The following is a 26,465-nucleotide window of genomic DNA, read 5'->3' as shown; positions in this document are numbered from 1 at the left end:
GCGACGACAACCATGCTGGAGAGTGTGGTGCGCAGGCCGCAGCGCCTGCTGTTCGTGCTGATCGCATTCATGGTAATCCTATTCTTTTCTACGTACCTCTCCCTGTCGTCGTGGGGCAGCGAGCAGGTGCGCACGCACTACGAGACGCTCAAAGCGGCGTTCCAAAAGAACCAAACGCACGCGCCGTCCACGGTCCAGACGGATCTGACGGGCCTTACGGGCGGCGCATCGAGCGGATCGCCGTCGCGCACGTTTATGGATGGTGTCAAGACCGTGGAGGATCTGCGCAAGTACGCGGTCAAGGGCAAGGACGGCAACCTCTATCCGCCCCAGTTTGTGCCTTCGGAAGTGAACAAGATGCCGCGTGCCAAGGCGGGCTTTATCGTGCTCGTGCGCAACAACGAGCTGGAGGACATGCGAAAGAGTATGCGCGATGGTACGTTGTTTTCTTTTTTTTTCTCACGCAGTCGAGGACCGCTTCAACCGCAAGTACGGCTACCCCTGGATCTTTTTGAACAGTAGGTGGTTTGGCTCACACAGATGAGCCCTTTTCGGAAGAGTTCAAGGCGGGCGTTAAGAAAATGACGCGTTCCGAGGTGCGCTTCGGCTACATTCCCCCGGAGATGTGGGGCTACCCCGACTGGATCGACCAGGACTATGCCGCCAAGCAGCGCAAGAAGATGACCGATGAGGGTGTGATTTACGGATGGTCCGAGTCGTACCGTCACATGTGCCGCTTCCAGAGCGGTTTCTTCTGGCGCCACAACCTTACGATGGACCTCGACTTTTACTGGCGTGTCGAGCCGGGTATCAAGCTCTTTTGCGATCTCGACTACGATCCGTTCGTGTTTATGCAGCTCAACGACAAGAAGTACGGCTTCACCATCTCCCTGCACGAGTACGTCGCGACGATCCCGACGCTCTGGGACGAGACGAAGAAGTTTATGAAGGCGCACCCGGACTACCTCGCCAAGGACCACGCGCTGCACTTTATGACGGACGAGCCCGAGCGCTTGCTGGAGCCGGGCTACAACATGTGCCATTTCTGGAGCAACTTTGAGATCGCCGATCTGCGTTTCTGGCGCGGCCAGCAGTACACCGAGTACTTTGACCACCTCGACAAGGCCGGCGGCTTTTTCTACGAGCGCTGGGGCGACGCGCCCGTGCACAGTATCGCGGCGGTGCTGTTCCTGAACCGCTCGCAGATCCACCACTTTAACGACATCGGCTACTACCACGGGCCCTGGACACACTGCCCCAAGAACCGCGGACTGTTCCACGACAATGGCAAGTGTTTGTGTAACCCCGAAGACGTACGTACCCACGCTCACCCAGTCCGCCGATTACGACAACTTCATGTGCATGAAGGAGTGGTGGCGCACCTCCATTGAGGGCGACCCGAACAAGTTGTAGTGTATAGCCACGTGCAGTGGAGGTTTCCTCGCGACGCGCTGCGATGCTGCGAGACACGGGCGGCGAGATCGCGCTGCTGCGCGCCATCTCGACGTACCGCCCGCTGGGGCTGCACCGGCACTTTAATATGATTTCCATCATACATAATCTGCAGAATGCGCCCGCAGAAGACGACGCGCCAAAGGGCGCGCTGAGCGCAGCCGATGTCTGGGCGAAGCTCGGCGAATTCTACGACCTCGAAGGGCTGAACGAGCTCGTACGTGGCGCAACTCACACAGGACGATGGGAGCGATGACGAGGATGCGCCAGAGTGGCTGCGCAACTACGAGGAGCATGCGACGATGCTCGCCAAGAACGAGGCCGCACGGACGCGGGTCCTAGAGAATGACGACGAGGAAGAGTTCGGCCTACACCCGTCCGACGCCTTTGAGGCGATCGTTGCACCACGGCGCTTGGAAAAGGGCGAGAGCGCGAAAAAGGTCGTGCCGCCAAGCGACGATGACGACCTCTCCGAGATGGACTCGGAGGGCGACCATACCAACGAAGGCGCCCGCACACGGACACGCGCGGATGCCCGGCGCACACGGAAACAGGCCGACGAAGAGTCGCAAGAGACGCCGGCGTCGCCGGACGGCGGCCACCGCTCCAAGCGGCGGCGCACCCAAAACGAAGATACACCGGAAGCCCCTGCACGGCCCATCACACGGCGGCAGCGCCAGCTCGAGGACGAGGCGCAGGACGAGGCGGCGCCCGACGAGGCGCACGAGTCCGACACGCCGGTCGCAGGCAGCACACGCAGCGGGCGTGCGACGCCGATGCGCCGCGCCGCCTCGAGCGCCGCACCGACGCCGGAGCCGCACCGCGTGGCGCAGACACGCGCCGCGAACAAGAACGCGGCTAGTCCTGCGCGCTCTTCGCCCACACCAGCCGCACGCGCCCGGACCCGTAGAGACTCTGGGCGGTAGAATAGCACGTGGCCTGTGCTGTCATGCTGCCTTCGCGTGCGCCGAGCGAGGCGCCGCACGCCAAGCGGCCGCGTCTTGGAGACGAGCGGCGCGCGGCGCGCGCCGTATCGCACCACGGCACTGGCGTGGTGCGCGAGAGCGAGCGGCCGCGCAGCGTCTCGGTCCAAGGAGGCGGGGGACGCGACCCCCTCGAGCTCGACGGGCGCCTGTCGTTCCGCAGCTATGTACAATACATGCAGGACCAAGGCCTCGCCAAGGACCTCGATACGGACGAGGCATGGCACGAAGCGTACAAGGTGTACAAGGCCGAGCACAAGCGCAGGCAGCTCTGGGCGTTTTTCCTCGAACACAAGGACCAGGCATGGTTCCGCGAAAAGTACGCGCCGGACGAAGACCAGGCGCGTCTGCGGCACGCGCGCCGGCGCGCAGGGTGCGCAGGCCCCGCGGCGTGGGTGCGCGAGCTCGAGGACGGGGCGCTGGACCGCGTGTCGATGGACCTCGGCGAAGAGCGCACGGGCGGCGTCCTGTACACGGTAACGAACCGCGCCGGAAACAAAGAGCACTTTGATACCGAGGCGCTGCCGATTCCCCCGGACACGGAGCACTCGCTGCTTGTGCGTGCGTGGCCGCCGGAGCTGCCACGCAGCGACCTTGAAGCGCACCTGCAGACGTACCCCGGATTCCGGTACGCCGCGCTGCTCGAGCCGATCGTGCAGCGCAACTGGCAGCGTGCCGGCATTGCGGTGTTTGAGGAGGATGTCGACGTCCGTGCCGCCGTTGCGGCGCTGGATGGGCACCGCTTTGGCGAGTTTGCGCTGCACCTCGCCGTCGTCGACCGCCCGTCAAGCAGCCGACTGCGTATCGCGCCTGGGTCGACCAATGCGCCAGAGCGGCTCGCCCACGACCTGGCACAGGCGCGGCGCCTCGTGCACAAGCTTCAAAGCGAGATTGGCGACATAAGCGAGGCCAAAGAGGCGCTTGCGGCGATCGAGCGCCGTGTCGCGCACCTCGGCCTCGACGCGAGCGCGCGTCCGGAGGCGGCGGTACGTATCCGACCTGACGCAGTGCAAAAAAGAGCTGGATCTCGTGCTGGACTTGCTGCGGACCGTCTACCACTGCGACTACTACCTCGGCCTGCACTGCGACTTTGCCGAGGAGCTCGTGCGCCGCAGTGCGTATCATGTGCGCCGCCAGGAAGCGAGCGACGAGGAGCAGAACGACGCGTCGTGGATGGACCACCTCGACAAGAAGATTGCCCTGCTCCTCGACCCCGCGGCCACCGCCGAGCTCGGGGCGATCGACAAGGATGCGTACGTCGCACTACTAATGCAGGGAAACGAATCGCGTCGTCGACCTGTACAGTGCCCAGGTCGAGGCGGGCAAGTTTCAGTGCCGCGTGCTGAGCCCCAACGGGATCTGTGCCAAGCTCTTCAAGACGCGCGAGCACCTCGCGAAGCACATCCATAACAAGCACGCGCCCGTCTTGGCCGCGGCGAGCGGCGGGCGTGCGGCACATGTACGTCTCTCGACTAACCCAGGCGGACTACTTTAATCGCTACCTCGCCGATCCGATGCGCACCGCGCCCACGGCGCACGGCGCGCCCGAGGTACGGGTGCGTGCGCCGCCGCCGCCCGAGCCGCCGAGCGAGCCGGTGGGCTACCGCGACCTGGACGCAGGGGGCGCGCAGGAGCCGCTCGAGTTGCAGTACTAGCCATAGCTATCCACACGCCTCATCAAACAGGCGCAGCGCGCGGTCGTCCTCCTTGGCCGCGGCAAAGACGTTGGCGAGGATCGTCTCGCGGTTCGCCGCGAGGACCTCGCGGTAGAGCGCGAGGAACTCGCAGTACCACTCGCGGATCCACCACGCCTGCCACGTCGCCGCGCTCGCGTCCTCCGCGTTGGGCTGGGCGTCCCATGCGTGGACGCTGTTGATGAGCTGCACAAACTGCTGCACGACCGTGACGAGGACGCGGCGCTGCTCGAGCTGGATGGCGTCGAGGTGGACCTTGGCCTCGTCGCTCGTCGTCGAGTTTGTCGGCAGCGTGCCCGGGCGTGCGGGAAGGTGGTCGTCGGCCGGCGCATCGCCCTGCGCCTCGGCGTGCAGGAGCTCGTCGAGGCGGCGCGTGAGCTGGTCGACGCGCCCGACGACCTTTTCGACGGTCAGGCACAGCACCGCCCACCAGTTGAACGAGCTCCAGTCGCGCAGCGTCCCGCCCAGCTCCTGCGCGCTGGCCGAGAAGGAGAAGGGGACCTGGTCGCCGCTGCCCTGCACCAGCAGGCGGCTCGTGTCGGCCGGCGGCGTAAAGACAAACGACACGACGTCGACCGGCTCCACGATGCGGTACTGCAGGAGCTTGTCAATGACAATGAGCACCCACTGCGGCGAGCGCGCCCAGAAGCGCACCGTGCTCCCCAGCATCTCGACACGCGCCTGCGGCGTCTGCGAGAGCGAGCGCAGCAGGTCGTGGTACCGCTCGATCATGTTGAGCAGGTGCGAAAAGCTGCGGCTGCCCGCATGCAGGAGCGTCTGCATGGCCATGTCGCGCACGATCTGCTCGGCGAGCGCGGCGCTCGTCACCATCCCGTTCTCGTCGTCGTCGACATCCGGCACGTCGTTCGCGGGCGCAAGAATGCTCTGCTCAAAGCTCGACAGGTCCGCCTGGATCACCTGCACGCTGGCCTTGGCCTTGAGCGAGTTGAGCAGCTGCATCGCACGGCCGTGGTAGGGATGCGACGGCGCGGCATACGTAAACACCGGCGCGGGCTCCTCCGGGGGAAGGAGCGAGGGCTGCAGCGCCTCGGGCACCGTGCTCTTGATCCGGTCGTAGTACGCGAGGCGCACCTCGAGCTCCGCGAGGCGGCGCGCAAACGCACGGCGCGCGTGCGGCCACGGGAGCTCGGCGTCGGACACCCACTCGGACCATGCCCAGGTAAAGTTAAAGTTGGACAGGTGCACGCTGAACCAGTTGGCGAGGCGGCGCAGCGTCTCGGCACGCACGCACCCCGCGGCGCTCGCCGTGTAGAAGCGGCGGACAGTGCGCCCGAGCGACGGCGCAATCTGCTGCGGTGCCGCGCCGACGACCTCGCGCAGAAGCGACGCATAGTACAGCTCGTTCTGCGGCGGCGAGGGGAGCGCAAGCAGCGACGCAAGGACCGTCTCGACAATCAGGTCCTCGAGGCTCCACGGCCCTTCGGGCGGCCCGTCGCCCGAGGCCGACGTGTGCCACGGCTCCTCGTCGCCAAAGAGCCCTTTCGATGGGGGGACCTTGCCGCCAAACGTGCCGCGGCGCAGCCACAGTGGCAGCGCAAGAAGCGTCTGTGCGCACTCTTTGCGGTTCACGACGTAGAGGTCGACAATGTCTTCGGCGAGCGTGCGCACGACGAGCGCCGCGGGCGTGCCGGGCGCGGGCACCGTCGCGCCGAACCAGCGCGCCATGCGGCGCTGGGCAGGGCCGGTGCGTGCGTGCCGCGCCTCGGCGCCGCCCTTGCCGGTATCCGGCCCGCTGTACTCCATCTCGCGCTCCAAGTCGAGCGCGGCGCGGCGCTCGGCAGGAATCGGCACCGCCGGCACATGCGCGAGGCGCTGCTCGAGCGGGACGTGCGTCGTGAGCGGCGACACGGTCGTCGGGAGCAGGTCCAAAGGCGAGGCGAGCATCGCAGGGGCGCGGTAGCCCCGCGCTTGCAGCGCCTCGAGCGCCTGCACCTTTTGCGCAAAGCCCTCGTCGGAGAGGTACGCGTACTCCTCCGGGACGCGGTCGAGGTGCAGCGGCGAGTAGAGCGCCGCGTACGACGTGCGCTTTTCCGCATAGGCACGCACGCTGTCTACGAGCTCGTCGAGCTCGGCCTTGGGCGACGCATGGTCGTCCGCCTGCAAGAGGTTGGTGCCTGCGCGGCACAGCGTCTCGATCACTGCAAACGCGCACCCGTCGGCGGCATCGCGCGGGAGCGTTGCGAGGCCGTCGGTGAGCGCCCGGAGTGCGTCGCGCATCGACGCCGCCGACACGAGGCCGAGCGGCAGGAGCGCGGAGAAGAAGCACAGGACGAGGCGAATGTTGCGCCAGTAGTGGCCCGCGCAGTAGTCCTCGTACGCGTGCAGCAGGTCGTTGAGAATCCGCGCGCCGAGCGTCGCCGTGCCGTCGAGCGCGCCGGGCGCAAGCGCAAGCTGGCCGACGAGCGCCGCAATGAGCGGCGCCTTGTGCGGCTGCTCGGTCGTCATCACACGGAACGCGGCAAAGATCGCATCGGGAAACTCGACCGCCTGCCCCTCTAGCCACGCCGCGGCGCGCGGCAGTTCGTGCGCTGGCTCAAACACCTCGCCGTCGCCGAGCTGAAAGAGCGAGTGCTGGATCTGGCGCATAGTCGACTCGCGGTGCCAGCGCGCCTGCTCTTCCGGCGTCGGCGTGTAGGCGGGTGCAGAAAAGTTGCGTCCGCCGCGGCGCCCGCGGCCGCGCCGCCCACGTCCTCCGTCCCACCCGTCCATGGTGGAGTGCTGACTAAGCGTAAACGTCTCTGCATGGCGTCCACCACCGCGGCGAAGCTGCGCGCGTGTCTGCGCTGCCACTATGCGCAGACCACGCGTGAGTTTTACATGAAAGGGTGCCCGAACTGCCAGGACACGCTCGAGGTATGCTACGCGGCTAATGTAGATGCAAGGCAGCCAGGAGAACATTGGCGCGTTTACCACCTCGAACTACGACGGGCTGATCTGCATGCTGCAGCCCGAGCAGAGCTGGGTGGCCAAGTGGCAGCGTATCGGTAGGTGGTGTGGCTAATGCAGAAAAACGGATTCCCGGGCTGTATGCAGTCAAGGTCGTTGGGCACCTGCCCGAACGGGACGAGTAGCGTTTGCACACCTGTACTATACAGCAACTATACGCCTACTCCGTAGTAGGCATCATCTCCTGCAGTTTGCCAAGCAGGCTATTCACGCGCATCTCGATCGCGTCGGCGACCACGTTGGCCTTGTCGAGCTGCCCCATGATCTTGGCGATCGAGTCGGGGTCGTCGCCCAGGGCCTGGTCGTCGAGCGTCTCGAGGTCCTCCAGTAGACCCTCTGCCGAGTCGGTAGATCGCGGCGGGGCATGCGGCCCGAGCGCCGCGCCGTCGAGCGACATGGTGCCGAGCGCCTCGGCGAGCATCGCATTCAGCGGCGGGCCGCCGCCTGCGTCGTGGCTCGCGAGCGATGCGTCGCTCGCATCGAGGGCCGCGGCCGGCGACGCCTCGTGCTCGCTGCTCTCGGACGACGTGCCGCGCCCGTCGTACTGCGAGGGGTCGAGGCCAATGTGGCGCACCCACGCGCCGACCGCGCCGAGGTAGCCTTCGTGACGCAAAAAGTAGGCGCGGCGGCGGCCCTGGCTCCAGAAGCGGATCGCATAGGAGAGCGTCGAGATGGTCGCCTGGTGCCCGCGGATAAAGCAGCCGCCAAAGTAGATGCGGTCGAGCTTGTACTTTTCCGCGTTCAGGTGCGCAATCTGGCCGATGTTGTTGCTGATCGCATACAGCAGGCTGCGGCAGATGTCCTCCTGCCGGAACCGCTTGCGCCGGTGCGCCGACTCTTCGGCTGGCGCCGCGGGGTCGCCCTTGTCCTCGTCGCGGTCCCACCGAAAGACCTTGCCAAAGGACGAGGCAATGGTCGACGCTTTCAAACCGAGGTGGTCGAGGCCGACCGGCCCGTAGATATCGCCGACAAGCATGTCGACGTTGCTGTTGTCGCCGCGCACACACAGCTCCAGCATCTCGTCAAAGTTCTTGGCATCCGTCAAGAGGCCCAGCAGACCCCACAGCGTGCCACCACCGAGCGACGTGCCGCTCACGCGCTCAAACTTGCCCTTTTCGTCGACCTTGAGGATGCTCACACCCGAGCCAATGTTCACAAGGAGGCACGGGAGCTTGGGCGACGGCTCGCTCTCAAACATGGGCTCGTACAGCGGCGGCTGCGGACTCGGCCGCGGGAGGTCCTGCGGGGCGCTCGCCGGCGTGCTCGAGTCGCCGCGCTGCAGGCTGCTGTTGGTAAACTTGTGCTGATGCTGCGACATGTACAGCTCGTCCACGAGCTGGTCCGAGTACCAAAAGACCTCGTCGGGAATCAGCGTCATAAAGTTGAGGCCGGTAATCAGGCACTGCATCTCGTCTTCCTTCAGCACTTCGACCCCCAGCTCCGACTCAAACAGGTCGTAAAAGAGGTGCGCGCCGCCTCCAGTGGTCATGAGCTTGACGCTGTGCCGCATCTCGGCAATGCCCACCTGGTTCGCCCGCGCGCTCCTCTCGATGAGCTCGCGCAGGAACGCTACACACGAGCGAATATCACCTGTTTCAAACTTGACAAAGTTGAGGCGGCCCCCAGGAAAGTGCTCCGGCAAGGAGCGACGGCGCAGTTTGTGGGGGTCGATCGCAGAGATCGTCGCGACCTCGGGGCTCTGGCGCAGGAGCGCCGCAGGCGTCAGCGTACCGCTCGGCACCGGTCGCGAACATTCCTCTGCATGCTTCCCTGAAAGCTGCGGGCTCGTGGCGCCCCCCTGGATGTTGGTGTGGGAAAAGTAGACGACCTTGGCCAGGGACCCGCCAATGTCCACGGCAATGTGCGACACCGACTCGATATAATTCGGCAGGTAAATATCGTGGCTATCCCTTGCAGACGCATTCTCCTGCGCCGGATCGTCGTCAATGATCCGCGCCCCATGCGTGGGCAGCGAGATGTCCACGGGCACGGCGCTCGGCGGCTGAAACATCTCCGCACGTCGAAGGAGGAGCAGCCCTGGGGACGCTGACTAAGCTACACGTGGCGATCGCACGCGCACGGCGCCGCGGCGTCTTGGCTTCCAGCATGTCGGGGTACAAGTACGACGATGAGGGCGGGCAGTTTTATACGTTCGCCCTCACGGCGGTGATCGCTTTCATGGTGCCATACACGTACCGCACACTCTTTTCTCGCCAGAAAAGTACGTCGCTCCTCTCACACAGCCGCGGCCCACGGATGGCTCGACCAGCTCGGGCACAAGACACAGGTCGCCAAGTCGTTGATGCGCACGTCGCCTTACTCGACACTATTTCGTGCCTTTGTACTGATTGCGGGATGGGCAGCAGTGGCGTACCTCACGCGCTGCATCGCGACCACGTCCTCGACCTCGATGCACGCCGTCTACGATCCTTTCCAGATCCTCGGAATTGCGGCGTCGGCGACCGAGAAGGAGATCAGGCGCCGCTACCGCAAGCTCAGTGTCCAGTTCCACCCGGATAAACTGCGCAATGTCGCGAACCAAACCAAGGAGGAGATCGACGCTCACTACATCGAGCTCACCAAGGCCTACAAGTCGCTCACTGACGAGACCACCAGGAAGAACCTCGAGCTGTACGGCCACCCAGACGGCCGTCAGGAAATGTCGCTGGGTATCGCGCTGCCGACATGGATCGTCGAGAGCCAAAACAACGTGTGGGTGCTGAGCGCCTACGGCCTGATCCTCGGTATCGGCCTGCCGCTGCTCGTGGCCCGCTGGTGGTATGGCACGCGCTCGCGCACCAAGGACGGCGTCCTGAACAGTACGGCACTGGGCTTCTTTTCGAAGCTCAAGAAGGAAATGGGCGCGGCGGACATCTTTCAGCTCCTCGGCCAGACCGAAGAACTCACGGCCTACGCTTCCGAGCTGCAGGCCGCCGACGAAGCCGCGTACGCCGCGCTGGAGCAAGAGACGCTCGCGGTGTACAAGCGCCTGCACGGCTCGGACCTCGTTACGGACGAGCCAAAGGAGGTGCGCCGCGCCTTGGTGCTCCTCGCCGCGTATCTGCACCGCATTTCCTCGTCGAGCAGCCGCGTCGAGCAGGGTACGTTTGTTTTCTGACGCAGTGAAATACGCCGTGGGCCGGTACACCGACAAGCTCCTCACGAGCTTGCTCGCGATGAGCACGGCGCACAAGCGCCTTGCGCAGACCTCGACGATCCGCGACATGATTCCGTGCGGCGTGCAGGCGGTGCCGATGCAGGGCGGTAGCCTTGCCGAGGTCCTGCAGCTGCCGCACATGACGCTGCCTCTCGCCGAGGCGCTGCTCGAGCACGAGGCGGTGTCGTCCAAGGGCCTCCAGGGTCTGTGGAAGGTGCCGGATGCGGAGCGCCGCAAGGTCCTGGTGGGCGACGGCAAGATGTCCGAAGCGGCGTACGCCGAGTGCATCAAGGCGCTCGGCGAGTGGCCGCGCATCGAGCTGGTCGACACCTACTTTACCGGTACGTTTACTTTTTTCTCACGCAGTGATCGGCGAGGAGAATGTCACGACCGAGGCGCTGATGCAGGTCGTCGTCAAGGTGCGCCTCTTGCCGCTCAAGCGCGACGGCTCGCTCCTGCGCTCGGGCCGCCGCCTGGACGCCAAGGACAAGGCCAAGGCGAGCCATGTGCGCCCGGGCACGGACGAGTTTGCCAAGGACCCCACGTCCGACGTGCAGAGCGGCAAGCAGCCGATGGGCGTGGCGTACGCGCCGTACTTTGCCGAGGAGCGCAAGCCGCACTGGTTCATCCAGATGGGCGACCACAAAAACGACCACCTGATCATTGCGCCGACCAAGTTTACGGACCTCGGCACGAGCGAGCTGCGTACGGTGCGCATCAACGTGCAGGCGCCGCCGGAGCCGGGTGTGTTTACGTTCATGCTCGAAGTCAAGTCGGACTCGTACCTCGGCTCGGACGCCTCGCAGCTGCTCAAGCTCCGTGTGGAAGAGGCGCCGGCGCTGACCGAGGCGGACGAGGACTACATCTCGGACCCTGAGGAGGACAGTATCGCGGGACAGATGGCGCTCATGCGCGGCGAGCGTGTGAAGCCGTCGGTCGTCTATGCCGAGGACGGCGAGGAAGAGGACGACGACGAGGACGAGGACGACGAGGATGACGACGACGAGGATGACGACTCGGACGACGACTCAGACTCTGATAGCGACTCGGACTAGAGAACTACCCGGCTATGGCTGTGATGATCGAGGGGCGTATAGGCCCGTTGCCGGGTTTTGCAGACCGCGTCGGGTGGGCATCTGCGGCAGGTCGGATCAGAACCTAACATGGGTCGATTGGGTTCGGATCGGCACAAGGCCAGCTTGCTGGCGTGCATGCATACGATCCGTCCGCATGGCATAAATCCTGCAAGACCTTGCGTCGGCACTCATAGACTACGGTATGCATGGGCCATGGTTTTTTTTTTGCGACTCGCAGCTTCACGCACATTGCGTCTCTTTACATGGACGCTACTGCTCGGCTGCATATTGCTGCTGGATCGTCGCCTGGTTCTTGGCACGCCCCGCTGCGCGCTTGCCAGACTGGAACCGCTGCACCATCTCCTGCGCCACTGCCTCTGGGCGCTGGCCCAGGAAGAAGGAGGGGTACGGCGTTGCGTCGTCGCCCGCGACCGGCGCCGGCTTGGGCCACGTCGTGAGGGCAGGGTAGAGACAGAGCTTGGACAGTGTTGCGTGAGGCGCTGGGTAAGCAAGACAACGTACCAAAAGCACGCGGCGACGCCGCCGCCGCTGTAAGCACGGCGTGCTTGGCGAGGTCCGGCGCCGACGTCGGCGTGTCCGCCGGCGGCGCATTCAGCGCGTCGAGCACCGACGAGGACGCCGGCTCGATCGTCGTGCCGACCGTGTACGCACGGAGCGCCGGCGCATGGCCGATGCCAGGCCGGTCGTCGCAGGCTACATAGAGGGTGCCCTGTGCGGCGACGTACGCGACGCTGAGGATTGGCGCCTCGACGTCGTACACATACACGTCGCTGAGCGTGCCCGAGGCACGCAGCGACGCAAGCGGGATCAGCGCGAGCACCGACGCGCCCTCCCACGTCGCGAGGATCGTCGTGTCGTTCACGAGCAAGAGGCGCGTGAGCACGAGCGGCGCCGTCTCTTCGTTTTCATCTTCGCGCGCGCGCTTCGGCGGCTTGGCCGTCGGGTCGAACGCGTCCCGGAGCGCCACGTTGCTTGCGACGCGCTCGCGGCGGCGCTCGATTGATGCGTCGACCGCGACGTGCTTCGAGAGGTCGGGCAGCGCAACGACCGACTGCAGGCCGTACTTGCCGTGCTGCGCCCACACACGCAGGCATGCGCCGCCGTCTGCCGACACGAGGATCGCGCTGTCAAAGCCGCTCTTTTCCGCCGTTGACTGTTCAATTGGCAGGAGTGCGCCGACAAAGCTCGACGAGCCGAGGAGGTACTCCTGGACGACGTGCCCCGCACGCTTCGTGCCCCAGCGCGAGATGCGGATGTGCTCGTCGCGGTCGGCGCTCACGATGCTCGTCGGCACCCCCCCCTGGCCGAGGAACGCGAGGCAGGTCACCATGCTGACGTGCCCCAGGCGCGGTTTGACCGCCGCCTCGGCCGGATCCTCCTCGGCCGCATCGGGCAGCGCCTCGGGCGCGACGCTCGCGTCTACCGGAAACGACCAGACGTCGCCAAACTTGTCGGCAATGACGACCTCCTCGCCCTTTTCGCCGTGGAGCGCGCACGTCGTCCACTGCAGCGTGCCTGCGCGCTTCGCGAGGCGCTGGCGCACGACCTCTTTCCCGTACGCGAGCTCGTCTGTGCGCCACACACGCAGCGTCTTGTCGTCCGAGGCAACGGCGAGGTACGCCTCGCTCGGCGAAATCGCGCAGAGGCGCGGAAAAGCGACGACCGACGCGTCGCCCGGCACGCCCGCATCGATGCGCGCATCCAGTGCGGCGACCAGCTCGCCGCTCGACCTGTACAGCACGATATTCGCTCCGGTCAGCGCAACGACATAGCCCTGCGACGCATCCACCGCATGCACCGGCAGCCGCGCGAGGTCGCTCATGGTAGTGTCACGTGGTCTATTCGCTACTCGTCGTCCGTGTCCGGCTCGCGCTCGCCGCCGTACTGGAGCCAGTTGTTGAGGCGGAGGCGGCGGCGTTCTTCCTGGGCCTTCTTCTCGTTGCGCGTGAGCTTCTTCTTGCCCTTCTTTGCCTTGAGCTTGGACATGTCCTCGTCGTCCGAGTTGTGCGCCGGCGTGTTTGCACCGCTGTTGGCCGCGCTCGTCGGTGCGGTCACGGCCGGGGTCGCGGTGCCGGTGGTGGGCGTCGCGGTGCCCGGCGTAGCCGCCGCGCTGGGCGCCGCGCTGTCGTCCGCAAAGTTGTCGGCAGCGACGTCCGTCTTGGTCTTGGACACGATGCGGCCCGCATCCACGTGCCAGAGCTCGGGGCAGAGCGCCGAGATGAACTCGTTGTTGTGCGAGATGATCACCACAGCGCCGCCCCACTCGCGGATGGCGACGGCGAGACCGCCGAGCGCCTCGCGGTCGAGATAGTTGGTCGGCTCGTCGAGCACGAGCACCTGGGGGTTGTTCCACAGCGCGGCCGCGAGCACGACCTTGACCTTTTGGCCGCCCGAGTAGCCGCCCATAGCGTTGTTCTCGGCGATCTCACCGTTGAGGCCCACTGCCTCGAGCTCCTTGCGGATGGCCTTTTGGCTCAGGTCGCGGCTGCCTGCACCCTCGCGCGACGAGTCAAAGTCGTCAAACTTCTGCACGAGCTTCTCGAAGCCGAGCTGGAGCAGGCGTTCGCGGGGAATCCACGTGTTGAACTTGTGGCTCATGCCGACCCACTTGATTTCGTACTGGAAGCTCTTCTTGAGCTTGCTGCGGCCGACGATGAACTCCACCTTGCGCTTCTCACCGGTGGTCGAGACGATCGGCACCTCCATCTGCGCCGCCTCCTCTTCGCTGAGCTTGCGCGTGGCCTTCTCCGTGATCTCACGGTCGTGGCCGTCCTGGTAGCGCCAGGTGATGTACTGGCACGCGGTCTTTTCCAGGTGCTGCTCGAGATGGTGGAAGGCGTGCTGCGCCATGAGCGCCACACGCAGGTTGGGGTGCTTTTCCACCTTGCCCTCCTGGGGGACAATCTCACCGGTGAGCACCTTGATCAGCGTACTCTTACCCGCACCGTTCGGGCCAATGACACCGACACGGCTCGAGAGCGAGATCGAGACGGAGGCGTCCGTGAGCGACGGGCGCGACATGCCGGGGTACTGCACCGTACAGTGCGACGCCTTGAGGATCGTACGCGTGTTGGAGCGCACACCCATCAGCGAGCCGGGCGGGGGGAAGGAGAACTTGACCGAGGTTGCGGCAAGCGAGTAGTAGCTCTTCGCCTCGGGGCGCTTGCTCACAAAGTCGGACAGGTTGCCGCGGTAGTACTTGAGCTTCTTGTGCTCGTAGTGGATAATGTCCGTGCAGATATTGTCGAGGAACGAGGAGTCGTGCGACACGGTGAGCACGGTAATGTCCTTGTTGCTCACGAGGTAGTTTTCGAGCCACGCGATCGACTGCACGTCCAAGTGGTTCGTCGGCTCGTCGAGCAGCAGAATGTCGGCGCCGATCAGCATCGCACGCGCAAGCTCGAGCTTCATCTTCCAGCCACCCGAGAGCGAGCCCACAGGGTTGCTCTGGCGCTCCTCGTCAAAGCCGACGGAGAAGAGCGCCTCGGCCACCTGCTCGCGCGTCTTGTGCGCAAGCGACTTGTCACCGGCGACAAAGTCGAGAATCGGCTTCGAGCCGTCCTCGCCTTGGAGCGAGTGCTCGACCATGATCGTGCGCACCTGCTCGGGCGGGGGGTAGCCCTCGACCTTGCCGTCGCGCATCGCCTTGAGCAGCGTCGACTTGCCCGAACCGTTCGCGGCGACAATACCGTAGCGGTGGCCACGGTGCAGACGCAGCGTCGTGTGGTTGAGCAGCAGCAGGCCACCGTACGCAAGCGAAAAGACCGTCTTGCAGAGGCACTCGCCCTCAATGTCCGTCTCGTCGTCCTCCGGCTGGCCAAAGCGCTCCGTGTCGAGACGCACGTACTCGTCACGCACCGCGTCCGTCGCCGCCTGCGCACCGTCGGCGTTGGCGGCAATGCGGCGCAGGTAGGGCAAAACGTACACGTCGTTCCACGCCTCGGCCTGCACGACACGCTTGTCGGCGAGGCGCACAATCAGGCGCGCGACGTACTCGAGGCCGACGAGCGACCAGATGTCGTCCATTGCGACAATGCCTTCAGGCATGTGCGGCTGCACACTCTTGGCGAGGTTCTGGAGCGCGGCGTGGCGCGCGCGCTTCTGGGCCTGCACCGGATCGACGTCCTGCTTCTTGGCCTCGGCCGTCTCGAAAGCGCCACGCAGCGTGTCGGCAGCGCTCTTGGCGTGCTCACGCACCTCGGGGAACGACGCGCCCTTCTCGATACGCTCCACAGCGGGGTAGAGCTCCGGAAGGAAGGTCGCCGCGGTTTGAGGGTCGCGCACGAGCTTGCAGAGGTTGTCGACGATAATCACCGCCGAGCGCTGCACGGTCTGGCTACGCTCGTTCAGCGCACGGCCAAGCAGCGGCACCATCACAGCGAGCGCGGGGCCGGTCACCTCGGCCACAAACGTGATCGAGGAGAGCTTCTTGACGCAGTCCGGCACCGAGTCCGGGCGGGCCATACAGCCGACCAGGTCCGGGATAAAAGGGCGGATGTCGTTGTTGTCAATCACACCGCACACCTTGGTGGCGGTCTTGACTGCTTGCTTCGACACCTCCGACTTGGTCTCGTGCATGGCCGTGGTGAGCACCGGCGTCATGTGCGCGAGCTCGTCGCCGACCTGCTCGAAAGCGCGGTCGGCGAGGCGCGACATGACCTTGAGTGCACCGACCTTGGCCTGCCACTTGACGGCGCTCGAGCCAATGACCTGGTACAGGATGTCGAGCAGCTCGGCAATCGCCTCGGGCGGGTACAGCGCGGTGAGCGCGGTGACGGCCGCCTCGGCGGCCTTCTTCGCGGCCTCGTTCTTCTCCGCGTAGTTCTCAAGGAGCGGCGCCAGCGCCGCGCCCAGCCACGGCTCGGCACCCAGCGGCGTAGGCGCGTTCTTGCCGCCGACCTTGGTGGCAAGCGCGCCGAGACCGATCGCAGCACGCTCGCGGTCCTCTGCGGACTTCTTCGAGCGAAGGCGCTCGAGAAGCGTGTCGACGATGCGGTCGGACGCGGTAATGCGCAATCCGTGTTCATTTACATACTCGGCTAGTTTCTCGGCAGCAAGGTGCGCATCCGCCGTGGATCCGGCGTCTAGCAGCGCCTGCAGCGGCGCACACGTCGACATGCTGAGCAATCCAACGGCAACCCTGGTTTTTTTTTTTTGGAGCTGCAGGGCCCGATGCATGAGCACGTGGCTAGGGCGCTAATTCATTCTCCCAGGCGCTGTAGATCAGCACGCTAAACGCGCGCAGCTCCTTGGCGTCGGTGATCGCTTCCACATACTCGTTTGGAGAGGTGTTGAAGGCGACTTGCGCCTGGAGCGCAATCAGCGGAAGGATGCGCGCGAGCTCGAGCGGCTTCTCCGCGGCCAGCGCACGTGCACGGAGCCGCGCGTCGGCGGCCGAGTGCAGCAGGTCGTCGGGGAAGGCCTGGACGCCAAACGACGGGGCGAGGTTGTGCATCAGCAGACCAAAGACGTGGTCGCACGACACGGAAAAGATGCGCGCAAAGTCGGGCGAGTCGACCAGGTCCTTGGTCTCGTCGAGCAGCAGGCGCAGTGCCGGCGTCACCGCCTCGTCGGCCGGCGTGCCGGGCGCGACGGCGCCGGCGTGCACGAGCATCTCGCACTCTTCCTCGGTCGAGTCGGGGAGGAGCAGGTTGCGGAAGCCGTGGGGCCCTGAGAACGACCCGGTGTGCTCCTGCTCGTCCGAGGCGCCTTCGAGGCGCAGGCGGATGCGCTCCGTCAGGCCCTGGAAGTGGTGGTACGTGAGGATCGTGCGCAGCGGCATGTCGCCGATCTCGGCGTGCACCGCAGCCTGGACACGCTCCGCGACCTCGGACCAGCCCCGGTGCAGGAACCAGTAGGAAGAGGTAAGATACTTTTTCTCGGTATCTTGGTCGAGGCGCGCGTCTGCGCCGTCTTCCGCGCCAAAGTCGGCGCTGAGGAGCGCGTCCATCTCGGACGCATCGTGCAGCGCAATGTGGTGCTTCTCGTCGGCGGTGCCTTGCTGCACGGCGCGCTGCTGCAGGTCGCGGCTCGCCTGCGACTCGAGCGCGGCGAGGTACGCACGCCGGCCGATCAGGTTCAGCTGGATATAGGTCTGCAAGGAGAGGAAGACGAGCGTGTACAGGGTCGTAAAGGTGCGCGCAAACGAGGAGTGCTTGATGTCGTTCCAGAGACGCAGCTTGGTCTGGCGGCGCTCGTCTTCGGACAGCGCCGCGGCGGGAGGCGGCGCCGGCGTCTCTGGGAGGCGCGCCTCTTCTGAGAGCGCCGGCGGAGGCGCCTCGGAGAGGCGGTCGAGGCCCGACGCGGCGTCGGCCGTAGAAGGAGCGGGCGCAGGCGCAGGAGCCGGCTGGCCGTCCTTTGCACCCTCGTCCGCCTTTGCGCCCTCTTCGGCCTGCACGCCCTGCGTGACAGCTGTGCCTGCGCGGATCGCTTCGGCGGCCGCGGTGCCGTGCACGCCCTCGCTCTCCTTCGTCTTGGCCGGCGCGCCAATTACGCGCTTCAGCTCTTCGCGCGTCGCGTCGACGTCCATCTTTCTAAAGATTTGCGCCGAGAGCGTCGGGAGCAGTGCCATGATCGTAAAGTTGCAGTCCTCCTGGTTCTGCAAGAAGCGGCGACGCAAGCTGGGTAAGTAAGGCGACGTACTTTTCCCTCGCGACGCGGTCGCGCAGCAGGCGCTCCTGCATCCCATTAAACTTGGCGAGCGTAAACTGCACAAGCAGGTACAGCCCACCGACTAGCCCGGTGGTCACCGCGACAATGTTCAAGCCGCGGCGCAGCCACTTGCGGCCCCCGAGGCGCACGCCCACCATTGTCGAAGAAAGACGCCGGCCCGCCGGCCCCACATTGCTTAGTCAGCAGGAAAGGCACGCGGCGCGCCGACGCGCCGGTTCGGCGGCGCCGTGATGAGCAGTGCGCGGGTGATTGATGCGTAAGTGCTCTGGCTGACGCAGGCTCTTTGAGCGCACTGTGGATATTGTCCAGTCGCTTCCGCCGACAGGTGCGATCCAGACATCGTACGAGGAAAAGCTGCTGCTCTATGGGTACGTATCGCGTCTCACCCAGACTGTACAAACAGGGTAGGTTGCCCCGCTCGCTCACCCAGCGACCGAAGGCGATGTAGACTCGCGCCGCCCCGGCATGTTTGACATGCTCGGACGCGCCAAATGGTATGTCGTGCCGCTGACGCAGGGACGCGTGGGAGCGCCAGCAGGGCTACTCGCAGCAGGACGCCAAGCAGCTCTACGTCGAGAGCCTGCTCAAGGTCCTGCGCCGCTTTGGCGACCGGCCACAGGCCATCTCGCTCATGGCCGAGCTCGAGGCATATAGCGGCGACATTGCGGAGCAGGTCATGGACGGCACGCTCGCCGAGACCGCGTCGCTGCACTCGTCCAGCGTGTCGCACAGCCCGCGGACGCGCCAGGCGTACGCCGCGAGCCAGGACGAGCTCGCGTCGTCGATTGCCGACGAGCTCGACGTGCAGGCGGCGTACCGCCCGCCGCCGCGCCCGCGCGAGGGAGATACCAACACGGGGAGCGGCTCGCACTCCCACGAGACGGTGACCGTCTCGGACATGCCGCGCTCGACGCAGGAACGAGCGCTGCGCACCACGACCAATACACGCAACGCCGCCGAGCGCACGCCTACGCCGCAGTGGCAGGAGCCCAAGCCGCGCCGGCAAGCGCCCAAGCCGCGTGCCTCGATGCGTGCGCCCCAAGCGCCGCCGAGCGTGCAGAGCAAGACGAGCGAGGGCGCCTCGCGCTCGTTCATCTCGGCGCAGCCCTCGCTCGAGGCGGCGGGCCGCTCCGCGCGGGGCGGGCCCATGGGGCGGTACACGCCGAGCAGCGTCGGCGGCCGCTCGTCGCTCGGCCGCGCCGCGCCGCCCGTACGGCGGCCTGCGGAGAAGAGCGAGACGGAGCAGACGCTGCGTGCGATCCAGGCGTCGCTCATGGCGCTGACCGAGCGCCTGGATAAGGCGGAGAACAACATGTCGCACACGCCGGCGCGCCCGGATACCGCGCATGCGCTCAAGGCGACGGTCGCCGCCGCGTCGCACGCGCTGTACGACGTCGGCGTGCTCCTCGGCATGGTCGGCCACCGCGAGGCGCGTGCGCCGAGCTACGAGGCGTGGCGTGCGCGTGGCGATACGGGGCGGCCCGCGCCGAGCCTGTGGCAGCTCCTGCTGCGTGCACCCCTCAAGTTTGCGGCGAGCGTCGCGTCGATCGCCTTCCGCCTCGTGCTCGACATGACGAGCCTCGTGCTGATGGCGAGCGTGCTGATGGCGCTCCTGCGCCGCGTGTCCGGCCGCGGCGACCCGTGGATCGTGCTGCGGCTGCTGACGCAGGCGAGCGCGCGCCTGCGCTTCTTCCAGGTGGCCGCGAACCGCCGCGCGGCGGTGCGCGCGCTCCTGGCGAGCGCGCTCGTCGGCGGCGTCGTGATGGAGTCGCGCAACGGCGGGCTCACCATGTAGAGATACGTACGTGACTAGGGAGAAAAGATGCGCGTCTCGTCGGCCGTGATCAGCGCGTCGATCGAGACGTCGGTGTCGTCCATCGGCACGGGCGCGTCGCGCACCTGCTCGCGGAGCGCGACGGCGACTGGGTGAGCAAAAAGCAACGTACCAATGTACGGCACCGGGCGCCCGCGCGCCGTGGCGTGCGCCGCGGCTTTTTGGAGGTAGCGGTCATAGTAGCCTTTGCCGTGCCCAAGGCGTCCTCCGCGGCGGTCAAAGAGCATGCCCGGCACGATGATCACGTCGAGCGACGCGTCGGCGAGCGCTTCGTTAGACAGAGTACGTACCCGCCTCGCGGTCCTGCCCGTCGCGCGTCGGCGGCGGCTCGGCAATGCCCCACTTGTTCTGCGTCAGGCCGTGCGCGAGCTCGTGGGCGTCGTGCACGCGGAGCATCTCCATGTCTGTCGTAAACTTGTGCTTCACGTTGGCGTTCGACCCGGCAGCCAGCGTCGAAAAGCGCGGCACGTATAGTGCCTTGTCGTCGAGCGTTGCGCGGCACAGCGCCCACGTATCGAGCTCGCCGGACGGCATGCTCAGGTAGATGCTGATTGTGCGTGCGGCGCGAAACTGCGGCAGCGCCTGCACTGCGGTGCACACGGCCGCGGCTGTCTTAGCTGCGCTACGTACACTGCTCCTCGAGCGCACTGCGCGAGAGCCCTTGCACGGCGTGCGCGGCCTCTTTGCGCAGCGCCTGCTTCACCGCCGCCAGCGTCATGGTCCCTCCACTTATTCCCGTAGGCTTCCGACTGCCGCCATGGACGCCGGACGGAGTGCGCACGGGATGCGCGTACGGCAGACGCAGACGCCCGATATTGAGGCGCGAGTGGCGCACGATGTGCCCAGCGCCGAGAAGGAGAAGCTCCTGGCCCAAGGCACGCCCGAGCCCGCGCCGCTGCGGCCGGCCCAGGGCATCGCCCGCGGCGAGTACCTCGCGCTGGGCCTCGTGTTGATAATTGCGCTCTTTGTGCGTTTCTGGCGCCTGGACCGCCCGAGCAGTGTGGTGTTTGATGAGGTGCACTTTGGCGGCTTTGCGGCCAAGTACATCAAGCGCACGTTCTTTATGGACGTGCACCCCCCCCTCGCGAAGCTGCTCATCACGCTCGCGGCGTGGCTCAACGGCTTCAAAGGCAACTTTGACTTTAGCGAGATCGGCAGGGAGTACCTTGTGACATCTGACGCGGAAGAGGTGCCGTACGTCGCGATGCGCATGGTCGGTGCGCTGTTTGGCTTTGCTACGATCCCGCTCGCGTACTTTACGTTGCGCGGCCTGCAGCTGCGCCCGGCCTCGGCGCTGCTCGGGGCGCTGCTCGTGACCTTTGAGAATGCGCTCACGACGCAGTCGCGCCTCATTCTCCTCGACGCGCCGCTCGTCTTTTTCGTCGCGGCCGCGCTCTGTGCGTGGGTCAACTTTAGCCAGGTCGACCAGCGCGCCCCGTTCTCCACGCGGTGGTGGGTGCTCCTGGCGCTCACCGGGCTGTCGCTCGGCGCGGTGGTCTCGTGCAAGTGGGTCGGCCTCTTTACGATCGCGGCCGTGGGCGCTGCGGTCGTCGTCCAGCTCTGGTACCACCTCGGCAACCTGCGCGTGCCGGTGCAGCGCGTCGCGATGCACTTTGCGGCGCGGGCCGTGTGCCTGATTGCGCTCCCGGCGGTGGTGTACGTGCTGACCTTTGCGGTGCACTTTGCGGTGCTGTCGAAAGAGGGCGGCGGCGACACGTTCATGTCCTGGCCCTTTCGGCACACGCTCGAGGGGCACCAGACGCCGGACACGTTTGCGGACGTCGCGCTCGGTTCCAAGGTGCGCATCCAGCACCTCAACACGCTCGGCGGCTACCTGCACTCGCATCCCCACCAGATGCAGACGGGCAGCAAGCAGCAGCAGATCACCCTCTATCCGTTTGTCGACAACAACAACGAGTGGATTGTCCTCCTGGCCCCCGGTGAGAACGAGCTGCAAAAGGACGAGAACGGGCACGCAATCACGCCGGACGACGAGGTGACGCGCTACCTACACAATGTCACGCACCTCGAGGACGGCATGCGGATCCGCTTGCTGCACGACCAGACCAAGGTCCGCCTGCACTCGCACTCGAACCACCGGCCGCCGGTGAGCGAGTCGGACTACCAGAACGAGGTCAGCGGCTACGGCTTCCCCGACCAAAAGTTTGGCGGCGACGTGAACGACGACTGGATTGTCGAGATCGAGGAGCAGCGGCACACGATCCCGCGTGGCGCGGGCAAGCGCGTGGTCGCTTTGCGCACCGTCTTCCGCCTGCGCCACGCCAACCTGGGCTGCTACCTCTATTCGCACACCGTCTCGCTCCCGGACTGGGGCTTTGGCCAGCAGGAAGTGACGTGCAACGGCTCGCCGACGATCCCCAACTCGCTCTGGTACGTTGAGACGAACGAGCACCCGATGCTCGAGTCAGACGCCAACGCCGCCAAGGTGAACTATGTCCTCCCGGGCTTTTTCGCCAAGTTTTTCGAGCTGCAGCAGACCATGTGGGCGGTGAACCAGCGGTTGACGGAGCACCACGTATACGAGTCGCGCCCGATCCAGTGGCCCTTTTTGCGCCGCGGCATCAACTTTTGGACGAAGCACCACCGCCAGGTGTACCTCTTTGGCAACCCGCTCGTGTGGGCCGCCGGCACGCTCTCGGTGCTTGCGTACATTGTCGCGCGTGTGCTGCTGGTGCTGCGTGCGCAGCGCGGCTGCAACGACTTTGCGCGCAGCTCCATTGTATTCTACGACCGCGTCTGTGGCTTCCTCGCGGTGGCGTGGGCGCTGCACTACCTGCCGTTCTGGCTGATGAAGCGCCAGCTCTTTATCCACCACTACCTGCCTGCACTCTACATCTCGATCCTGCTCAGTGCCGCACTCTTTGACATGGTCACCGGGCGCCTGCGGCCGCGCGTGCGCATCCAAGCGGCGCTGGCCGTTGCCGCGATCTCTGCGCTGGTCTTTTGGCGCTATGCGCCGCTGGCGTACGCCTCGCGCTGGACGGGAGATGGGTGCCAGAGCTCGATCATGCTCAAGTCGTGGGACTTTAACTGCGTCGACTTCCCCGAGGACGTGAGCGTGTACGACACGTACGACTCGGTGGTCAACGCTCCGGAAGGCCACCACGCCTCGCACCCGTGGCTCCAAAAGGTGCCTGACATGCTCCACAAGATCGCGTTCCCCGCGCCGAACGCGGCGCAGTCGTCGGCGGCCGTCGCGAGCGGCCACCGGGCGTTTGAGGCGGGCCTTGGCGAGAACGCGTCGAGCGCGGCGAGCTCTTCCGCCCACGTCCCGCACCTCAAGGGCCTCGACCAGGCACAGCGGCAACAGGCGATGCTGCAGGGCACGCAGTCCATCGGCAGCAACCGCAAGGACGAGCCGGAAAGTAGTCGCAAGCCCGGCGCGGCACAGTAGAGCGAATAGTGGACTATGACCTATGCACGTCGCGCTCGTCGCGCAGGCGCGCGGCACTGCGCAGCGCCCACGAGACGTTCTCGTACGCGACAAACGTCACGCATGTCCCAGGCAGAATACGCACCGCGTTCGTCGCAAAGCCGCGGTAGAATGCACGCAGGCCCTCTTCTTTGTACGTCCGCGCGACGCACGCCCAGGCATTGGGGTAGAGGTGTATTGTCGCGTGGTTTTGCACGCGCGAGCGGACCACCTGGTAGGGGTATGTAACTGCGATTGCGACGAGCTTCGCGGCGCCGGAAATGGTCGTGTATTCGGTGTTGCTCAGGCGCACATTGTCGAGCTGCGTCTCGGCAAAGGGTGGCGTGCGCCCTTCTCGGCGCAGGACGGCGCTGCAGCGCCACTGCTTCAGCTGCTCGTACGCCATAAACTGGATCGCGCCGTTCGACACGCCGAGCACCGCGAGGCCGACACCCTTGTACAGGCCGGCAATGCCTTCGGTCCGCAGCGTCGACACGAGCCCGTCCCAGAGGCCTTTGTACACCACTGGCCTCGCGCCGGGGCGGCCGACCATGCCGGGCGTCCCGGCGAGGTCCGGCGCACTCGCCGCGCTGCGTGTCCCTGCGGCACTCGGCCCGTGGGCCATAGACTGGGCCGAGGTGGTAAACATGCGCGTCTTGATCACCCAAATGGGGTTCGTCATAAACGCGGTGATCACGCCGCTCTCGGTCGCCGCAAGCAGGTGCTCGGTCGCAGTAAGGCGAACGGGCTGGTCGTCGCGCGAGCCGCGCGCCATGTACTCCTTGATCATGGTGTACCACAAAAAGTAGAGGCCCCACGACGAGGCGTTGCCGACAATGTTGGGCATCACGCCGCGGTACAGCCCTTGGACGCCGTCGCGCGCGACGATGCCACGCAGCGCATCGATGATATCCACGCCCGTCTTGCCGCCGAGGCTGTAAAAGAGCCACGGGCGCGCATGCAGCCGCTGGTACAGCAGCGAGCGCTCGGCGGGATGTGGCGAAAAGGCCGTCGTGTTCACCTGGAACCGCGTCTTGATCAGATCGAGCGGATTCATGCACAGCGTCGCAATCGTACCGGCGGCCATACCTGCAAACGCATGGTCCAGCGCTGGCGTCGCAAAGTACGAGCGGCCCGCGCCCGACTCGGTCGTCGGCATGACCAAGACACCTCCACTACTACTGCTCCTACGAAGGAATTTGGGCGCGGCGCATTAAATTGCGGCGCACCTTGCGCGGCCGTGCGCCGATCGCATCCGAGGCGAGCAGCTCCGTAGGAAAGGCCAGATAGGGCACATCCGCACGCGCCATGCCGGCGAGCATCGGCACAGGGTCCGCGTCGCGCTGCTGGAGCACGTCGGCGTAGGCCGCCGCGTCGAGCGACGCCCAGATCGGAAGCTCAAGCGCGCTGTGCACCACGCCGAGCGCCGCACACGACGCCTCGAGGCGCGTGGCGAGGAGCGCCGGCGCGAGCGGCGTGAGCAGGTGCAGCACGCCGCGGTCGCGGTCGACGCCACGCACGAGCGCGAGGCCAAGCGCGTGCACGGCCGGCTGTGCGCCGCGCTGGAGCGCCGCGTGCCACACGTCGCCGTCTGGCGCCTCGCCCGGAGTGCGCGCCACGAGGCCGACCAGTGCGCCGTTCAGCGCATGCAGCGCCAGCGACGGATCGACGTGCACTTCGAGGCCGCCGGGCAGGCCCTCGGCCACGTCCACGACCCACGGCCGCTGCGCGACGAGCGGCGTGAAAAAGTCCCAGCGGCCGAGCAGCGCGCCGCCCGGGGTAGCAAGGTGCGTCGCGTGCAGGTACGAGAGCGTGGCCAGCGTGCGTGCCTCGGCCGCGTTGATGCGCCGCCGCCGCGCCTGCGCAGCGTGGCGGCCGCACGGCGTGTCGCCAAACGCCGCGAGCGCGCCGGCCTCGCGCGAGTCGAGCTCAAAGACATGCGTCGGCTGGAGCCGCTCCGCGGCCTGGTGCACGAGGTCTGCGCCCAGGCCCTTGTTCCAGCCGTGGGTGTTGACGACGAGCGGCATGCGCCGCTCCTGCTTGGGCCGCGCAGGCGCGTCGCTGTGCATATGGCCGAGCACCGCACGGTCGTCGCGGTAGTAGTGCAGCTCGGTGCGGAAAAACTCGGCGAGGTCCGCGACGTACGCCGCGTATCGCGCGGGGTCCTCGCGGGGCGAGACGTCGCCGTAAAAGTGCGCGCGCACCGCGATGCGCGGCAGCGCCCACGCCGGCCCCACGACGCCGGCTTCTGCGGATGCGTCAAAGATATGGAGCGAGACAAAGCCCGGCGGCCCAAACTCGGGCTGGCCGACGTCCAGGTCGAGGAAGGCGACAAAGCGGTGGGTGCGCAGCAGGTGGTGCAAGGCGAGGTGCGCAAACGTCGACTTGCCGGTATTCTTTGCGCCACGCACGAGCGCGATGCAGTCGTCCGCGTCGGTGAGTGCGTCGAGCGCCGGCGCCCACTCGTCCGGCGTGCGCACCGCGTCCTGCGCCGCGTCGGTCACGATCCAGAGCTCCGCAAACGGATCGGGGCCGGCGACCGGGCAGACGCGCGCCACATGCTCGATGCCGGTCGAGAGCGGCGTCAGGCGCACTACCGCCGCAAATCCGGGCAGCGCGGCGTGCGTGCCGACGGCCGCATCCGCGATCAGCTCCAAAGCAGGGTGCACGCTCGGCACGTACGCGACGAGCGGCGGCGTGTCGGGCGTGAGCACCGCGCCGGCAGCGTACACGCGCCCCTCTTCGACGTGGATCGTGCACTGGCCGCGCACGAGCAGCGCCTCGTCGCGGAGGCCGCACAGGAGCGTGCCGTCGGAGCGCACGCAGTTCTTGTGGCTCCCCTTGTAGTCCGGCGCATAGAGGCGCGGCGGTACGTACTGGACGGTCTCGGCGTGCGTCGGGGTGCTTGGTGTGCGTGGCACGTCGTGCGGCGTGCGCGGCGCCTCGTCTTTGCGCGCCTCGTCTTTACGAGGGGTCTCTCGCGGCGTGCGCGGCGCCTCGCGCGCCTCGCCCTTTTTCGGCTCGTCGGTGCGTTTCTTTTTCGCTTTGCGGCGCGGCTCGGGCGTCGCAGGCGCGGCCGCCGCCTCCTCGACGCGCTCCGGCACGACCGCCGCGCGCGCCGCCGCCGCCCGCTCGCGACGCACGGCCAGCGCACTTTTTTGCATGGTCAAGTGGAG

The 26,465-nt window shown here is 66.4% G+C and overlaps 14 protein-coding genes across 14 annotated transcripts; 6 read left to right on the top strand and 8 right to left on the bottom strand.

Moving 5' to 3' along the window:
* Positions 1-12: 12 nt before the first annotated feature.
* On the top strand, positions 13-1,413 carry MJAP1_003309 (uncharacterized protein; the record flags this gene model as incomplete). The annotated part of the gene is made up of 4 exons (XM_060267237.1): positions 13-436; positions 468-518; positions 541-1,313; positions 1,336-1,413. 4 exons carry the CDS (start codon positions 13-15, stop codon positions 1,411-1,413), a joined length of 1,326 nt encoding a protein of 441 aa, XP_060123220.1.
* Positions 1,414-1,456: 43 nt separating this feature from the next.
* MJAP1_003308 (uncharacterized protein) lies at positions 1,457-4,090 on the top strand (the record flags this gene model as incomplete). The annotated part of the gene is made up of 6 exons (XM_060267236.1): positions 1,457-1,669; positions 1,692-2,313; positions 2,460-3,421; positions 3,444-3,688; positions 3,711-3,894; positions 3,917-4,090. The coding sequence occupies 6 exons, from the start codon at positions 1,457-1,459 to the stop codon at positions 4,088-4,090; spliced, it is 2,400 nt and encodes a 799-aa protein (XP_060123219.1).
* Positions 4,091-4,096: 6 nt separating this feature from the next.
* Positions 4,097-6,859, bottom strand: cbc1 (Nuclear cap-binding protein subunit 1; the record flags this gene model as incomplete). The annotated part of the gene is made up of 1 exon (XM_060267235.1): positions 4,097-6,859. The coding sequence occupies one exon, from the start codon at positions 6,857-6,859 to the stop codon at positions 4,097-4,099; it is 2,763 nt and encodes a 920-aa protein (XP_060123218.1).
* Positions 6,860-6,892: 33 nt separating this feature from the next.
* Positions 6,893-7,221, top strand: SPT4 (transcription elongation factor spt4; the record flags this gene model as incomplete). Its single annotated transcript, XM_060267234.1, has 3 exons — positions 6,893-7,003; positions 7,026-7,134; positions 7,157-7,221. The coding sequence occupies 3 exons, from the start codon at positions 6,893-6,895 to the stop codon at positions 7,219-7,221; spliced, it is 285 nt and encodes a 94-aa protein (XP_060123217.1).
* Positions 7,222-7,256: 35 nt separating this feature from the next.
* MJAP1_003305 (pantothenate kinase) lies at positions 7,257-9,107 on the bottom strand (the record flags this gene model as incomplete). Its single annotated transcript, XM_060267233.1, has 1 exon — positions 7,257-9,107. The coding sequence occupies one exon, from the start codon at positions 9,105-9,107 to the stop codon at positions 7,257-7,259; it is 1,851 nt and encodes a 616-aa protein (XP_060123216.1).
* Positions 9,108-9,202: 95 nt separating this feature from the next.
* SEC63 (secretory subunit) lies at positions 9,203-11,308 on the top strand (the record flags this gene model as incomplete). Its single annotated transcript, XM_060267232.1, has 4 exons — positions 9,203-9,317; positions 9,340-10,197; positions 10,220-10,594; positions 10,620-11,308. The coding sequence occupies 4 exons, from the start codon at positions 9,203-9,205 to the stop codon at positions 11,306-11,308; spliced, it is 2,037 nt and encodes a 678-aa protein (XP_060123215.1).
* A 291-nt stretch (positions 11,309-11,599) lies between these two features.
* Positions 11,600-13,172, bottom strand: TRM82 (tRNA (guanine-N(7)-)-methyltransferase non-catalytic subunit trm82; the record flags this gene model as incomplete). The annotated part of the gene is made up of 2 exons (XM_060267231.1): positions 11,600-11,829; positions 11,852-13,172. 2 exons carry the CDS (start codon positions 13,170-13,172, stop codon positions 11,600-11,602), a joined length of 1,551 nt encoding a protein of 516 aa, XP_060123214.1.
* Positions 13,173-13,195: 23 nt separating this feature from the next.
* On the bottom strand, positions 13,196-16,468 carry NEW1 ([NU+] prion formation protein 1; the record flags this gene model as incomplete). The annotated part of the gene is made up of 1 exon (XM_060267230.1): positions 13,196-16,468. One exon carries the CDS (start codon positions 16,466-16,468, stop codon positions 13,196-13,198), a length of 3,273 nt encoding a protein of 1,090 aa, XP_060123213.1.
* A 70-nt stretch (positions 16,469-16,538) lies between these two features.
* Positions 16,539-18,159, bottom strand: PEX3 (peroxin; the record flags this gene model as incomplete). Its single annotated transcript, XM_060267229.1, has 2 exons — positions 16,539-17,970; positions 17,993-18,159. The coding sequence occupies 2 exons, from the start codon at positions 18,157-18,159 to the stop codon at positions 16,539-16,541; spliced, it is 1,599 nt and encodes a 532-aa protein (XP_060123212.1).
* A 93-nt stretch (positions 18,160-18,252) lies between these two features.
* Positions 18,253-19,817, top strand: MJAP1_003300 (uncharacterized protein; the record flags this gene model as incomplete). Its single annotated transcript, XM_060267228.1, has 5 exons — positions 18,253-18,278; positions 18,301-18,390; positions 18,413-18,426; positions 18,453-18,516; positions 18,539-19,817. 5 exons carry the CDS (start codon positions 18,253-18,255, stop codon positions 19,815-19,817), a joined length of 1,473 nt encoding a protein of 490 aa, XP_060123211.1.
* A 14-nt stretch (positions 19,818-19,831) lies between these two features.
* MJAP1_003299 (uncharacterized protein) lies at positions 19,832-20,574 on the bottom strand (the record flags this gene model as incomplete). Its single annotated transcript, XM_060267227.1, has 4 exons — positions 19,832-19,944; positions 19,969-20,124; positions 20,147-20,464; positions 20,487-20,574. The coding sequence occupies 4 exons, from the start codon at positions 20,572-20,574 to the stop codon at positions 19,832-19,834; spliced, it is 675 nt and encodes a 224-aa protein (XP_060123210.1).
* A 39-nt stretch (positions 20,575-20,613) lies between these two features.
* On the top strand, positions 20,614-23,271 carry PMT1 (dolichyl-phosphate-mannose--protein mannosyltransferase; the record flags this gene model as incomplete). The annotated part of the gene is made up of 1 exon (XM_060267226.1): positions 20,614-23,271. The coding sequence occupies one exon, from the start codon at positions 20,614-20,616 to the stop codon at positions 23,269-23,271; it is 2,658 nt and encodes an 885-aa protein (XP_060123209.1).
* Positions 23,272-23,284: 13 nt separating this feature from the next.
* Positions 23,285-24,376, bottom strand: FLX1 (mitochondrial FAD carrier protein flx1; the record flags this gene model as incomplete). Its single annotated transcript, XM_060267225.1, has 1 exon — positions 23,285-24,376. The coding sequence occupies one exon, from the start codon at positions 24,374-24,376 to the stop codon at positions 23,285-23,287; it is 1,092 nt and encodes a 363-aa protein (XP_060123208.1).
* Positions 24,377-24,476: 100 nt separating this feature from the next.
* Positions 24,477-26,453, bottom strand: GRC3 (Polynucleotide 5'-hydroxyl-kinase grc3; the record flags this gene model as incomplete). The annotated part of the gene is made up of 1 exon (XM_060267224.1): positions 24,477-26,453. One exon carries the CDS (start codon positions 26,451-26,453, stop codon positions 24,477-24,479), a length of 1,977 nt encoding a protein of 658 aa, XP_060123207.1.
* Between the last annotated feature and the right edge of the window lie 12 nt (positions 26,454-26,465).

The sequence above is a fragment of the Malassezia japonica genome, chromosome 6 (assembly GCF_029542785.1).
Source record: "Malassezia japonica chromosome 6, complete sequence".
Classification (NCBI taxonomy): Eukaryota; Fungi; Basidiomycota; class Malasseziomycetes; order Malasseziales; family Malasseziaceae; genus Malassezia; species Malassezia japonica.
Note: the sequence above shows the minus strand (reverse complement) of the source record. Positions and strands in the feature narration are given on the sequence as shown.